This window comes from Otolemur garnettii, unplaced genomic scaffold (assembly GCF_000181295.1).
Source record: "Otolemur garnettii isolate 467f Iridium unplaced genomic scaffold, OtoGar3 scaffold00025, whole genome shotgun sequence".
NCBI lineage: Eukaryota > Metazoa > Chordata > Mammalia > Primates > Galagidae > Otolemur > Otolemur garnettii.
This window is the reverse complement of record NW_003852420.1, coordinates 7,295,371-7,309,950: the sequence shown is the minus strand read 5'-3', so window position 1 is coordinate 7,309,950 and position 14,580 is coordinate 7,295,371. Positions and strand designations below refer to the sequence as shown.

The window sequence follows — 14,580 nt, the reverse complement described above, 5'->3', positions numbered from 1 at the left end:
ATGCACAGCCTGACTGCCCGGGCTCAGATCCCAACTTACTCACTTAGGGGTGGTGCGACTTTGAGCAGGTGACTTGCCTCAGGTCTCTCATCTGTACAATAGTCATAAAAGTACCTGCTGGGGGTGCTGCTCGGATGAGGAAATGAGTGAACATTTGTGTACCGTAAACAGCATATCCATGAAGCTCTGTCAACCGATAGGCGGTACAAGAAACAGATTAAATTCACGAACCTCTTCAAAGTCTGTCTCCTCTCTTCCCTGCACTTGTCTCTCAAGTCAGAATCTCTCTCCTCTCTCTCTCTCTCTTTTAAGTACTGTGTATATCAACATGGCCCATCTTGTTTTCTTTCCTTGATCTTCTGCAGCTTTTTTCTTTAGCACTTTGCTGCTGATGCCTCCCACCTGCTTTTAGGACGAGCTCAGGAGTGTCTCCATGTCTGTTCTTTGGTGCTGTGATGGGGTCACGTCCTAGGTAACCATGCCAGTAAAATAAGTGCATGACAAAGAAAGAGCCTGGCGCGGGACCTTTCCAGGTATCTTAGTAATGCACCATGAATCCACTTACAGGTTAACTTTCGACCATGCCTTAAGTATTTTCATGGAACTCATGGGAAGTAAAATGAGAGAGGATGGGCTGGGGACCCAGTGCTAAGTTCAGGAATCTCTATGTAATTGAAAAGCATCAGCTTGTATTACTTGACCTTATTGAAAGTCAGATCCACTAATTTCTGGATGCAAGCTGAAGAAACTAAGGATTTTTTTTTTTCAGATATGCCTTTTACTTGTGAATATAATAGGAAATTCTGCCAGGGCTGAGCCAAGGAAGCCAAGAGGAGAGGACATTGGTGGAGCAAGTACTTGCCATGTTCAAAGTAGTGAAGTCGATCGACTCTGCTATCATTTCAGGATCCATTTGCCCTATTCTGGCTCATCCTAGTCCTGTCTTCTGGTCTGCTTTGATGGCTCTTGACATTTCATGCTATCTGATTAGCACTTCTGCCAGGGGCTGGGCAGAGGTATGGAGTTAGGATAAAACTCTCAACGTCTCTAACAGTCTTGGTTGGGACTCAGGTCTCTAAGTTCTCCCCGTCCTGCAAGGACATTTGTTAATGTTCAAGACACCCCCATTGATCACGGCCAGCCAGGCTTCCCGGTTCCGGTCTGTAAGCTGTCATTGCATTTCTTTGATGTTTTTCCTTAGTCCATCCCTTGCAGTGTCATTTCCAGCTGAACTCCTAATTGCCACTTTTCATTGTCTCTGATAACAATTTAGTTAGAGATATTCAGTTCCCAAGATGAAACACAAAATGACTCATAATGTGAATCAATGTATAAATGTATCATTCTTTCAACAAATATTTATTTATTTTACTTTATTGAAACAGAGTCTCATTCTGTCACCCTGGGTAGAATGCTATGGTGTCATAGCTCATGGCAACCTCAAACTCCTGGGTTCAAGCGATCCTCTTGCCTCAGCCTCCTGAGTGGCTGGGACCACAGGCACTCACCAAAATTCCCAATTTCAACAAATATTTATTGAATGCTTATAAGCCAGGCACTGTTCTGAGTTCTGAAGATCAGCAGTAAACTGAGGAAACCTGGCCTGCTGAACATCCCACTGAGTGCCTGTGTCTCTTTGCTAAAGCTTTCTTTGGCTGCTGGAACCCCCATTGTCAACGGTGTGGTGGGCCAAAGAGACTGGGAATTGTTTCCCTGGAAGCAGTTCTCAGCCAGTGACTGGTGCAACTTGGTGTCTAAATACCCACTCCTTTCCTTAAATGGGATCACTTGCAAGTCTGTGTTCTATCTCATTTCCTAGTGGCTCCTCAAGAGATTAAACTCCAGTTACCCCCCGGGGTGATCTGTCTGATAATTCACTCTTTCCTGACTGCCTTCCTCAGTTCCCCATCAGTGTTTCCAAGAGCTTACCTTCCAGATGAACTAGTGCATTAAGACAGAAAGTCTTCAAACCTCTTAACATCATTAAAAATGATGGAGCAAATTTTCCCAGAAAAATCTAAACAACAAAAGCAATTCTCCAATTCGGAATTTTATATCTAGCTAAACTAGCAATCACTTGTGCAAGTGCACTTGTTGCATTTTTAGACATGCAACCCTCAGGAAACTTAACCCTCATAAACCCTCTCTCAGAAAGCTACTGACAAATGTTCTCCAACTAAAACAAAAGAGCCAATCATGAAAGAGGAAGACATGGTACACCAAAAATAAAAGAGATTCAGCATCAAACAGAAGTGAAAAAAATGGAAATTAAACAATCTAAATTGGAGAAAGTGTAAGGACTCCAGAAAAGGCTTCTTCAAGAGAAAGGAATTGAACTGCATGGAGCACGTGCATTGGGTACTACGCTAAACAATACTTGTGCTTGAACACATTGCACAGAGGTTGAGGTAATTGATAGAGGATTTGGAGCTGGGCTACAGCTACGTGCAAAAAATATTAAATGACAATACAAGGCATTTTTTAACTACAGGGAAAATTTTAAAAAATTGTGCATGAGAATAAAAATATTTGTTAGGTAATTTTATGGCTCAACCCCGAATATAATAATATAAACACTGAACACATAAGCTAAATTACAAGATAGCTATCTCTAAAGGAGGGGAAGAATGTTATGTGTGCTATAGAAATAGGAAAGAGCAATAGTCTGATTTTTCATGGTGATAAGTTAAAAAACTAGTAATACAAGCATACTTTTTTGAGATCCAGAAGTAAATCCAAAAGCTAAAGAAAAGTGTTTGCTTCTAATGAAGGCTAATAAGGGAGCTTGTTTCCATTAACTGTCCCAATAAAAGTAGCCCTAGATATCAGCTATAAAAATAGTTCCAAATTTAGAAAACAACCCTTTGCTTCTGGTTTCATCCTGTTTTCCCTGTAACCGTGAATGTCCTGCAGTAATACCTGTGCATTAAGAGCAGATCACACAGGAGGCTTCTTAGCCACTCTCCTCACTGGCCACACTCAGACCTCCTCTTGCTCCTTCCTTCCAAATTCATCCCATCAACGATCAAAATTGTCTGATTTCCCTCCATTGTCTAGACCTGCGGAATAGTGAAAGAGAAACGGAACCAGAACTAGATCAATATAACTTAGTCTTTCCAAAAGATTTCTGAAATGTACATCCCTAAGAAGCCAGAAGGTTTCTGTGTGGTCAACATGAAGTTAGGATGTTTGCCAGCTAACCGGGAAGGTGGGACTCAGCTCCAGACTGTATGGAGCACGTGCATCAGGGTTCTACACTAAACAAATAGAAACTTCAACGGAACATCAGCACGGATCACGGAGGAATTTCACATGCCATATATTTAAATTCTTAAAGGCAAAGCTCAGATGGACATATCACTGGTTATTTTCAACTGCTGGCACATTATGATGGACCCGCAATAAAAATTTGTTAATTGATAACCACCAGCACGAGTGCCCCAGCTCTAGGTAAGTTCAAGACGTCTTGCTCTTTCTGGACCAGGTACCTGGAACCTCAGGGTCAACCCACAGAGTTCTATAAAAAGGTAGGTTTTTCTAAACCAGCGGTTCTCAACCTGTGGGTCTCAACCCCTTTGTAACAATGAAAATACATCCTACATATCAGATACTTACATTACGATTCATATCAGTAGCAAAATTACAGTTATGAAGTAGCAACGAAAGTAATATTATGGTTGGGGATCACTACAACACGAGTAAAGGTGTTGGAACCTAAGAAGATGGGAGAACCGTCCCCTCCAGAGTCTCCTCATTCTTAGATGTCCTTGAAGCCCATGGAATGGCCCTGTTTTTAGTGGAGCCCCTACCCCAGTAAATACTCAAGAGGCTTTGCTTGCCCTTGTAAGAATGAACCACATCCAACTAAGGGTCACTGGATAACTTGCACAGTTTTAAAGGATGATTTTAAAAGCATCTCCGGAAGGTATCATTACGTTATAGCAGAATTTTAAATTACTGTCTTCCTGATATCTGTTGGAACCGTGAATTTTTTCTATTCCATGAGGGATTTAAGATATATTCTTGTAAAGACCTTTCTTTAGATGCCGTTACGTGAGTGACATGCCCAATTGGAAGCATACGGCTCTTTCATTAAGAAAATATGTAAGGGAATTTATATTTAGCCTCTGTCAGCTGGTTTTATCCTCTGAACTTAACGTCTCTTCCTGTTGATTTGATTTCAGAAAATTGTAACATTGCTTCTCATTGTGGTTTGATGTTTTATAATCTCATTCTCAAATGAGACATTTTGTTTAACTAGTAATTTAACTAGTAATTGTCTCTAATCATTAACCCACTTGAAGTCATAGACTTCTGGAATTAGAGGAGACGGGAAAGTGTCCCTGTAGCTCACTCATCCTATGGTTAAGGAATTTGCCCCTGACCAGTTTCCACGGGCAGGAGTAGAAGCTACATTTCTTGTGCTGTTACTAATTAGTTTAGGAAAGCGAAGCCATGTGTTTTGCTATCTTAATTCTAAAGCTTTTTCATTTTTCGATGCACTTCAGTGAACCAGAAAAAAAAAATTGTAAGCAACTTTTCACTAACAGTACAAGGTAGAAAGAAAAGGCCTGGTGGGTTTAAGTCAACAGCAGAAGCGTATTTCAGCTGTAGATGATATGCAGAAAAGGACAAGCCTCTGAGAGTCTGGTCTGTATCCTTAAGTTTTTGTGAGTCAGAACTATTATTTAGGCTAATCCATTATGCCAAAACATCTGCATTTTTGCAAATGAACTACTGACCCCTTAACTGATGCCTAGATTACAAAGTGACTAACTATTCTTCATCTATATTTTTTCAATGGCCTGTCTTAATTTTGACTTATCTCTGCCTTGTCAAAATCTTGAGCATTTGATCCTTTTGTTAGCAAGGCAAAGCTTTGGGGTTTAAAAGTGGATCCCTCTTCCCACTACCCGCTTCTGCTCACCCATAATCTGGTATGTATTCTCTCTGAACTTCCCTCCAAATTCACTATTTGTATTAATTCAAAGTTAGATAAACTCCTTCATGAGGGTTTATGATTTATTTAATATAATTATAAATAATCCTTATAAATAGTGATTCATCTAATTCTTGTTTTTTACTTTTTGCAATCTATGCTAAAATTATGTTAAAATCTTTGAATTTTATGAAATAATAAAGGCAGAGAATATAACCCCAAAAGGTCATGGTTCAATGGACCCATAGGACGTTCACTAACTCTATATTCAATCCGGCAATATTGGTATAGGTTGTGTTATTTGGGATTGGGGTTTTGGTTTGTCTGTTTTTTTGCTGATCAAAATATATATATGCACCTGTAAACACAATTTTCATTGGCTCTTTGAACTAGCATTCTCATCTTCCTGGTTTGCCCATGAATGAATTAAGTAAAACTTTGTTACACATTCTTTGGCAAGTTCCAAATTATCCCCTGACCTTAGTCATAATATCCTATCATAATAGTCAACTTCGTCATTCGAGGGTGGCAAACATACACCATGTACTCCCTCACTTGTCTGTCCTGCACTTATGACTGTCATCAAAATTAATCACAAGCATAGTTCAGAATCTTTCTCAGCACAAGCACCCAGGAGGCACTAACAATGGGAATTGGAGCTCAAGTCAAAATTCACTTGTTGTCCCCACCCTATTGAAGTAGTTTTGTGTTTTTTTTTTTAATCGGTTTTAAAAGTTGCCGATCTGACCAAAGGATATTAATTCCTGCAAGATAACAATTACAAACTGACAGACTCATGACCAAACCCAGCACCACTGTGTTAGGTCACCCGGGATGTTATTCTGTGATATGCGTGCCTCTGGAAGGAGGGCACACTTGCCGGTTTCCACACCACGTGACACCCCAGTGTGCACATGGAGTGCGTACATTCATCCAGCTGCTACAGTCCTGTTACTTTCCTTTCCTGGCCACTGAAGACAATTGCCATTTACTTCCTATTCTCTGAGGAACAGCTCTCATTGGAGATGGAGTTGTATGAAATTGCCATTTGCAGACGTTAGAAACAGCACATCTTAGCTATTTCATATGACTTGACCTAATCAGAACACAAGAATCAGAGGAGATTATCCTGCTTTTGGCGACCTTCCAGTTTCAAAACAATTTATTTTCTGCTCTTCCAAGAGCAGTGGTGATTTAGCACCCACCGTTCACAAAACATCATAGTGGACTCCAGGTGGGACACTTGCTTTGGGGTTGCTCAAGCCTGGTTTTCAAGGAGTGATGGGCTTATTTTCCGTTAGTTTATGAACTCTTGGAAGGCGAAGGCTGAGTTTTACACAGGCTTTCTTTCCTTTCTGTATTTAGAACCTGGTAGGTGTTCAGTGAATCTTTGTGAAAAGAATGGAAGGAAAGGAGAGAGAATGAGGAAAGGATAGAAGGAGGGAGAGAAGAAGAGAGACTCTAGTTTGAGGACTTGACAAGCTGGGCTTGTCACAGAACTAAGGAAAACTGCCAAGAAAGTTGATTTTTTTTAAACTAAGATTTCACCTATAAATGAGCTTTATATGCCAAAATACTTTTTAAAACTATCTGTTAAAACAGCTTTGTTTCTAAGTAGACTTTGATTTGTTTCCAAAAATTTAAATCCATTTAAAGGGATGTATGCATTCAACCCTAGATGAATTTTATTTATTTATTTATTTATTTATTTTTGGCCAGGGCTGGGTTTGAACCCACCACCTCTGGCATATAGGGCTGGTGCCCTACCCTTTTGAGCCACAGGCACCACCTCATAGATGAATTTTAAAAAGAAGTCAGCTACATGATCAGAAGGTCACTTTGGTAAGTAGTGGTTATTCAGAGTTATAAACTATGGAATCCATTAAAAACTGACCTCACACAAACATACCAATAAAAGGACTTTGATATCATATTTCTCAACAGACTTTCTTAGCATTTTTTCCTTTTTTCATTTTGAAATTATCAAAGTTTATGTTAGAGTTAATTTTTAAGCAGTTCATATTATAAATATTCTTTCTATTTAAAAGTTTGTTTAGGTACATTTTTCTTTTATAAAATAGCTCCTCTCTTCCAAAGTGCCAATACCAGATTTCTTTCTTTTTATTTATTATAAGATAATGTTAAAAGTGTTTTAGTTATAACATTTTCAGAGTGTAGAAAAAGCAGACATCAGTTACCTCGAGAAATTTATTGGATATGAAAAAAATTGACTACGGTAAATAGTGCTAGCTCAGCCATTTAGATGACGCACCTCTTACCATTCCAGAATAAGTAATACTCAAATCAGTTAAGATTGGAATTGTTCGACATCACATTTGTTAGATATTATAATTGTTTTATATCACGCACTTACCCCTCACTGTAAGTTTGGGTAGCAAGAGTGAAAGAATAAAGACAAGTACGTTTATATCAGTGAAAGTTAATTGTTAGAACTTTAACAGAAAATCACTTGTTTATGTATATTAACAGCCTTAAAAATATTCAGTCTTTGAATCAGCAATTCTATTTCTGGGCATTCATCCTAAAGAAATAATTAAGATTCGTACAAAGATTTAAATATCGAAGTCTTCAATACAATGTCATTTATACCAGTGAAAAGATTAGAAACAGCTTTATTGACCAATGATAATAGAATATTACTCCATTTTATACTGTTGTATTTTATAATAAATAAAATATAGTTTATACATTATATATGTCATTATTAACTATTTATCTGTACAGAATTTAGTCTCACTTGACAATGTTCATAACACATTGTTCAATTAATGCAAACAAAGATGGTTACTAAATTATATATATGTCATTATATATGTGTGTGTATATGATCGCAGCTCATAAGAGAATTATGTACACATGCTTTTTTTCCAGGAAGCTTATAGATTTTAGCAGTTGTTACCTCTGAAAGAAGAATGTTCAGCAAAGGTTTTATTTCTCCTTTATGTTTATCTCTTCAATAAATAAAAAACCACTTCAAGAATTTTTAAAAAGAAAATGCTGTCCTCCAGCATTTATTAGCAACGTCTTTACTGCCCACACACGTGCTGTTTTGAGCCTTTGAATGCTCAGGTTGAGGGAACAGAGTATGGCAACGCCAAAATAGTTAAGATGATTCTGTGTCTCCGTAAAGCTTACTACCACAAAAAAGGGTCTCAGTACAAATTTCAAACATCAAGTCGCACACCTTAAATATATACAGTTTTGATGATTTTGCCTCAATAAAATTGGGGGAAAAAGAATTACCTCAATAGTTAGCATTGGTCAACTTCAGAAAGATTTCAACAAAAGAATAATCTCTAAATAGAATCTGTGTAAGGTACAAGTCCTACTTCTTCTATTTGAAGCAAAATCACTCTCAAATAGGAAATGTAAATATTTCCTTTTTATGAGCATTCAATTTTTTTTTCCTAGGAGAGACTCACCTTAGGTCATCTTTATTTTCTGTTTCAGAGAAAAAGACCATTATCTGAAAACACTGCCACTTCATTGAAAATAATAAAACCACTTGTGCATAACTTCAGTGATTATAAAAGTGACCTGTATTTACAATAGGAAATAGTAACATATATCCCCCCAAAATTTATCACCCAGAAATAAGTACTGACAACATTTTGGTGTCCATCCATGAAGTTGGCATCAGGGCTTACGTTTGATGAGGGGAGGTTGGTGTTTAGTTATTTAAATGCTTGGAAAAGTCAATGAGGATCATGTCTCTACATTTTTTCTCTATTATCTGTGACCTTTGGGGATAATTGTAATGAAATGGCATGAGCCTACACCCTTGTTTATCCATTCTAAAATGCTATGTGGCTACTGTCTTCTACCTTGGATCCCACCAGAGTTTTGTACACACACCCTCCAAAATGAAAGCTACTTGATACCAATGAGCCATAGAAAGGGAATACATTCACATTCTTGTTACTCTTCTTTCCCTTTAGGGCAGATATCAGTGGATGGATTCATGCGCTATCTGAGCGGGGAAGAAAATGGGGTTGTTTCACCTGAGAAACTGGATTTGAATGAAGACATGTCTCAGCCCCTCTCCCACTATTTCATTAATTCCTCACACAACACCTACCTCACAGGTACGGATTTCTATTTCTCTGACTGCCCTGTTAGCCGGTCTCACCAAATTTCACCAGTCTCTACTTTCTGTTGTTCAGCAGCTAAGGTGAATTTGTGAAGCAATGTCATCATTTCCCCACAGCCTATCTCAGTTTTCAAATCTTCTAAAATGTGCCCATCCGTATCTCACCCCTTAATTTTATTGTTTGTTTTTATTAAATCATAACTGTGTATATTGATGCATTTGTGGCATTTAGTGTACTGATTGGATATACAATGTGAAGTGCTTACATTGAACTGATTAACACATCCATCACAATTATACTCTTTTAATAGAGAAAAGAGAGGGGGTTTGAAATATACCATTACATCATGGATATTAGGTGAGGTCCCCCCAAATCCTCTCCCTCTTCACACCTCCTCCCTCCCCTCTCTCTCCTCTTCCCATCTACTTTCTGGACTATAGTTATGTTTTACCATTTGTATGAATGTATAGGTGATTATATATTGATTTCATAGTAGTATTGAGTACATTGGATACTTTTTTTTCCCATTCTTGAGATACTTTACTAAGAAGAATTATCTTCCACTTCATGCAGGTAAACATAAAAGATGTGAAGGCTTCGTCATTTTTATGTCTGCATGATATTCCATGGTATACATATACCACAATTTGTTAATCCATTCATGGGTCAGTGGGCACTTGGGCTGTTTTCGTGACTTGGCAATTATGAATAGAGCTGCAGTAAACATTCTAGTGCAAATGTCTTTGTTGTAAAATAATTTTTGATCACCTGGGTATATACCTAGTAGAGGAGGAATTGCAGGATCAAGGGTAGGTCTGTTTTTAATTCGTTGAGTATTCTCCAAACTTCTTTCCAAAAAGGTATATCTGACCCCTTTACACCATGCTATTTTTGTGTAACTGAACTGATTGTCAGGGAACGTCAAGCATGTACAATCCCACCTTGTTCTCTGGGCTATGTCCATCTACATGAGGACTCTGACATCCTAAATTACTTCTGCCAAAGGTGAATTGCTTTTTGCTCAAAGTGGAATAGGATTTTGGACAAAAATAAATTGACCTGTGAACAGTAACCCATTACTTTGTTGTAAATGTTATAATAAAGTAGGAAAAAACAATGTGTTTCTTAAATTAAGCATTGCCATGGGTTTTGGTAGGTTACTGAATAGAAAAATATTAAAATATATACATATACATACATATATGTGCATACACACACACACACACATATATATATATAAATTCACCATAGTTTTCCATTAAAATTTTAATGAATGTGGATTTTCATAAGTTGAAAACATTTTTATAATCAAAATACATTTCTTCCAGGATACTTTCTGTGGAGTAGTTCCCTGATTTCAAAAAGTCTTTGTAGAAAATGGGCTGCTAATTAACAAAAAGAAATAAATAAATTTCTTTAAAAAATCATACCACTCTCTTACTCCATAGAGTTCATCGTCCAAACATACATAAGACAGCCAGGCTTAACACCCATAATACTACCTTAGTCTGGGATCTTATTTGGTATTTGTGTGCTATAGATAATCTTCGTGCCTTGGGGTTGTTTTGATGTGCTGGTGACTCACTGTCCTGGGGCATATCGTTTCTTCTGCCGGCTAGACCAGCAAGGAAGTGCAGGTAAAGAGAGGGAGATGTAGGCACTGGACAGCCATGGGGGCGTCCAAGAAGATTTCACAGGATTCAATCATCTGACAACTAAGTTCTTTCTTTAGAATCCTTTAGGGAATTTCCTCATGGCTCAGAAGCATGCTGTATTGGTTTCAAGTACAGCATTGGGCTGGTATCTACATTTTTTCTCTATTATCTGAAACCAACTTATCAGAATGATGTACAGTAAAACCTCCACAGTTGACCACCTCCTTACACTGAGCCCTCCTTAAACTGACCTAATTGGGTAGACTAGACAAGCACCACATGTGCATGTCAGTACAGCAGGCCTACTTTCTTATGTGGACCACCTCCATATGTTGACCAGTCTGTTACAGTCCCATGGTTGGTAACCTCAACTTACAGAAGTTCTACTGTAGTTTAAATTCTACTGTCAGTTGAACTAGAACTTATATTGTCCTTTATGAAAATTCCAAGGCTCTCAGGACATGTGGCCCATTTTGTTTCAATTGACATTATGTACTAAAAGAGATTCATGCCTCAGAACTAACTATGTTCTTGCTTGGCCCCTCCTAACCCCTATTCTAGTCATCTATTGATGCCTAACAAATCGTTCCAAAACTTAATGATATAAAACAGCAACCATTTTATATTTATCCAAAGCCAAGAATTCAGACAGTGAATAGAGGGGATGGTTTGTGTCTGCTCCATCATATCTTATACCTTAGCTGGGAAGTGAATGCAGAGAGAGGGTGACCCAAGCAGCTTGGGTTCTGGACTCATCTGGAGACTTCTTCAACATGTCTGTCACCTAGGCTGGGGTGATCGTACAGCTGTGCTCAGGTAATACTATTGACCTAATTGCCTACAAGAGGCCTCACCATGTAGCTTGGACTTCCTCACAGCATGGCAGACCCAAGGCAGGTGAACTTCTTACATGTCCGTGCAGGGCTACAAAAACAATTATCCCAGAAAACAAAAAGTAAGCTTAATTGCTTTTTTATACTTAACTTCTGAAGCTCTGTAGTGATACTTCTCTATCTGTCAAAACAGTGACAAGTCTACCCAGATCCACAGCAAGGAGACATGAACCATAGCTCTTAATGAGGGAATATCAAATAATTGTCAGTCTTGTATTAAAACCGAAACAGGTTCCATGAGTTCAGGAGGAGAGTTTCCATCTTGGATTCAGTTCTTTAGGACTATGTCAAGAATTTTTCATCTCCCAATCAAGTTCATAAGCCTTTGTAAAGGACTTTTTTTCCTTCTTAATGGTCTTTAATTTTACTTTACCACTGACTCTTACCAGTCTGATAAAGCCTATGGAGCCTTCTCAGAATGTCAAATGCGTGAAATGAAGTACTAGGACTACAGAGGAAATAAATTCCATTGAAATACTGCTATAAAATACTATGATGTATATCACTCTATTAGCACAATTTTAAAAAGAATATAAATAATACTGGGTGATACTTGTAAAAATTAGAATGTAACATGAAAATATCTATGATTTCCACAGTGACATAGCCACAGATCTCACTAGTACTACTGTGCCTTTTTACCTATTCATAAATAAAGAGAATGCTAAATTTTATGTAGAGGTTAAAATTAAAGCTGCAACCTTTTTTGTCATTCAAGTTCAAGAAGGTCTATGGGCTATCAAGTTGAGTCTGAATCTTTGACTTGATAAGATTCAAACAAATATAACTTTAAAAACATGAGTACATTATAGAATCTTGGTTTTATGATATGCTTAGTACCAGAAGACATTTATAAACACTTTATATATATCCAGTTGAACTTTGTATACTCCATGTGATTTTTTTCTACTTGAAAGTCACAATACAGAGTCATTTTACAAATAATCTTTTCCAGTCCAAATGCCTTTCAACTAGCTGGGTGCCGTAGCTCAGTGGTTAACACACACCCTCCCCCCCACATACACACATACCAGGGGTGGCAGCTTCCAACCTTGCCTGGGTCTGATTAATGAAAAAAACAAAAACAAAACAAAATTCCTAACAAGTGACGTACTGGGGTGCCAAAAAAGTATATGTATTTTAAGAGATGTTATCTATGTATTACTTTTTGAAATTGAATTGAATTATGGTAGCAATTGAATAATTGCTTTAAATGTGTACACATGTTTTAGCATATGTCATATTATATATGACATTTGCTCAAAATACATTGTTAATCAAATGAATGCAACAGGCTGGACAGTCAAAGAAAACGGCAGAAACACAGTTGTCCTTCAAGGAGCCTAAGATGATTTTGAAGTAGCATTTGAAATTCAAGAATATTTGTGGAAGTACCATGAAAATGGAGGCATGAGTATGCAAGAGCACCTTGAACACACTTAAAAACTGCACACATTCATGCTGAGTTTGAGACGCCTGGTACTGTGTGTGATGTGCACAAGGGAGGATCTGGGAGGCCTCACGCAGCAGCAAGTCCTGCTGCTTCTGCTGTGGTGTTGAACAGACACTCTCACTGCAGAAGTCTACCATGCAATGTCCACTATAGACAGGAGTTAGCAGAACAGGCATCTAATGTGATCTTAAAAGAGCAAATGGACAGTTTTATCCCAAGATTATTACATGCACTGAAATGTGAGAAATTACTTTGATGGAAATTTGGCAGAACAATGGATAGGAGGAAGAGGTGTAGTTGAGTGTCTCCACTGTTCTCCTGACTTAGCACCTCCCGATTTCTACCTGCGGGGGACCTTAAAGGATGTGATATACTGTAGAAAACAGGCTCCCCTGGTGGTTGTTCAGGAGGAAATTGACACGGCATGCCCAGTGATGCAAGTGGACACTTTGGTCAGCGCTGCAATAGTTCGCTGTAATTAGAAGTGTCTGGACACTGATAGGGACCACCTTGTGCACCTCTTATAATGGCAGAAGTCAAACTTGACTTGTATTCATCTTTTGCTATTGGTACATATTGAGTATTACAACTTTAATACAGGTTTTTCCTTTCTCAAACTGTGTCTTTATATTTTAGCCCCCTCTGTATTTCTGCTCGTTGCTTTCATACTGCTGATATTTGTCTTATAATAAATGAGTCAACAATACAAAAATGATTCAGACACAGGACTGATTGGATATACAGTCTTCTTTTCTTACCGTCCTTCAGAATGTATTAATTTTTTCCCTTTATATAATTTTAAGTGTGTTCATTCAACCACAGCCACTCTTCTCCTTTTAATGCTCAAATTCTCAACTTTTGTGAGTGGAAACCTTTTTAAGGATATCATCTCTATCCTGTGCCATGACCCTACAGATTTCAAAAATGTCTCTGGTTTCTGGCACATAAAGATTTTCTAGATATGAAATCAGACATTTTCTCAATGAGCCCTGCTTCCTTTTGGTGGGAAGAAAAAAAACAGTATGAGTAGCAATTCTTTGGACCCTGAGCCATGGAATATTATTTCCAGATCATTTTCGTGAACGAAATAAGAAAAGATCTTTTTTTCCCTCTTAATACATGAGTTTACACAGATATTTCCATTTCTATCTATCAACTTAAATTCTTGATTCGATAGCCATGCTTCCTTTAGTAATTATGATACTTAACAAATTATATATACTCATTTCCATTACTGACAACGCAAATAGTTCTAATAAAATTATTCAGTAGGAATACAAATAACAAAACTACAGAACATAGTTCAAATTTTTATGTGCAGGGTTTTTTCAATGGCATTTCCTAGGTGTTTTCAGTCAAATTAATTTCGTCTAGAGTTGTTCATACGCACTCCCTCTGTATAAATTGGTAAGCACAGGTGTGGTAGAGAATCTGGCCCCATTGTGTCAGCTTGGTTTAAATTTGAGGGTGTTTGCCTACTAATGGCTGATAGTTCTTGGACGGTGGAGCTTCTAGCTATTAGGAAAGA

General features: G+C 37.8%; 1 protein-coding gene across 1 annotated transcript in view; it reads left to right on the top strand.

Moving 5' to 3' along the window:
• The window catches only part of PLCB1 (phospholipase C beta 1), a 723,078-nt gene that overhangs the window by 514,383 nt on the left and 194,115 nt on the right, over positions 1-14,580 (top strand). The window contains exons 10-11 of the mRNA XM_012804065.2: positions 8,899-9,045; positions 13,380-13,504. Coding sequence (XP_012659519.1) covers positions 8,899-9,045; positions 13,380-13,504 — 272 coding nt within the window. The remainder of the gene's footprint in view (positions 1-8,898; positions 9,046-13,379; positions 13,505-14,580) is intronic.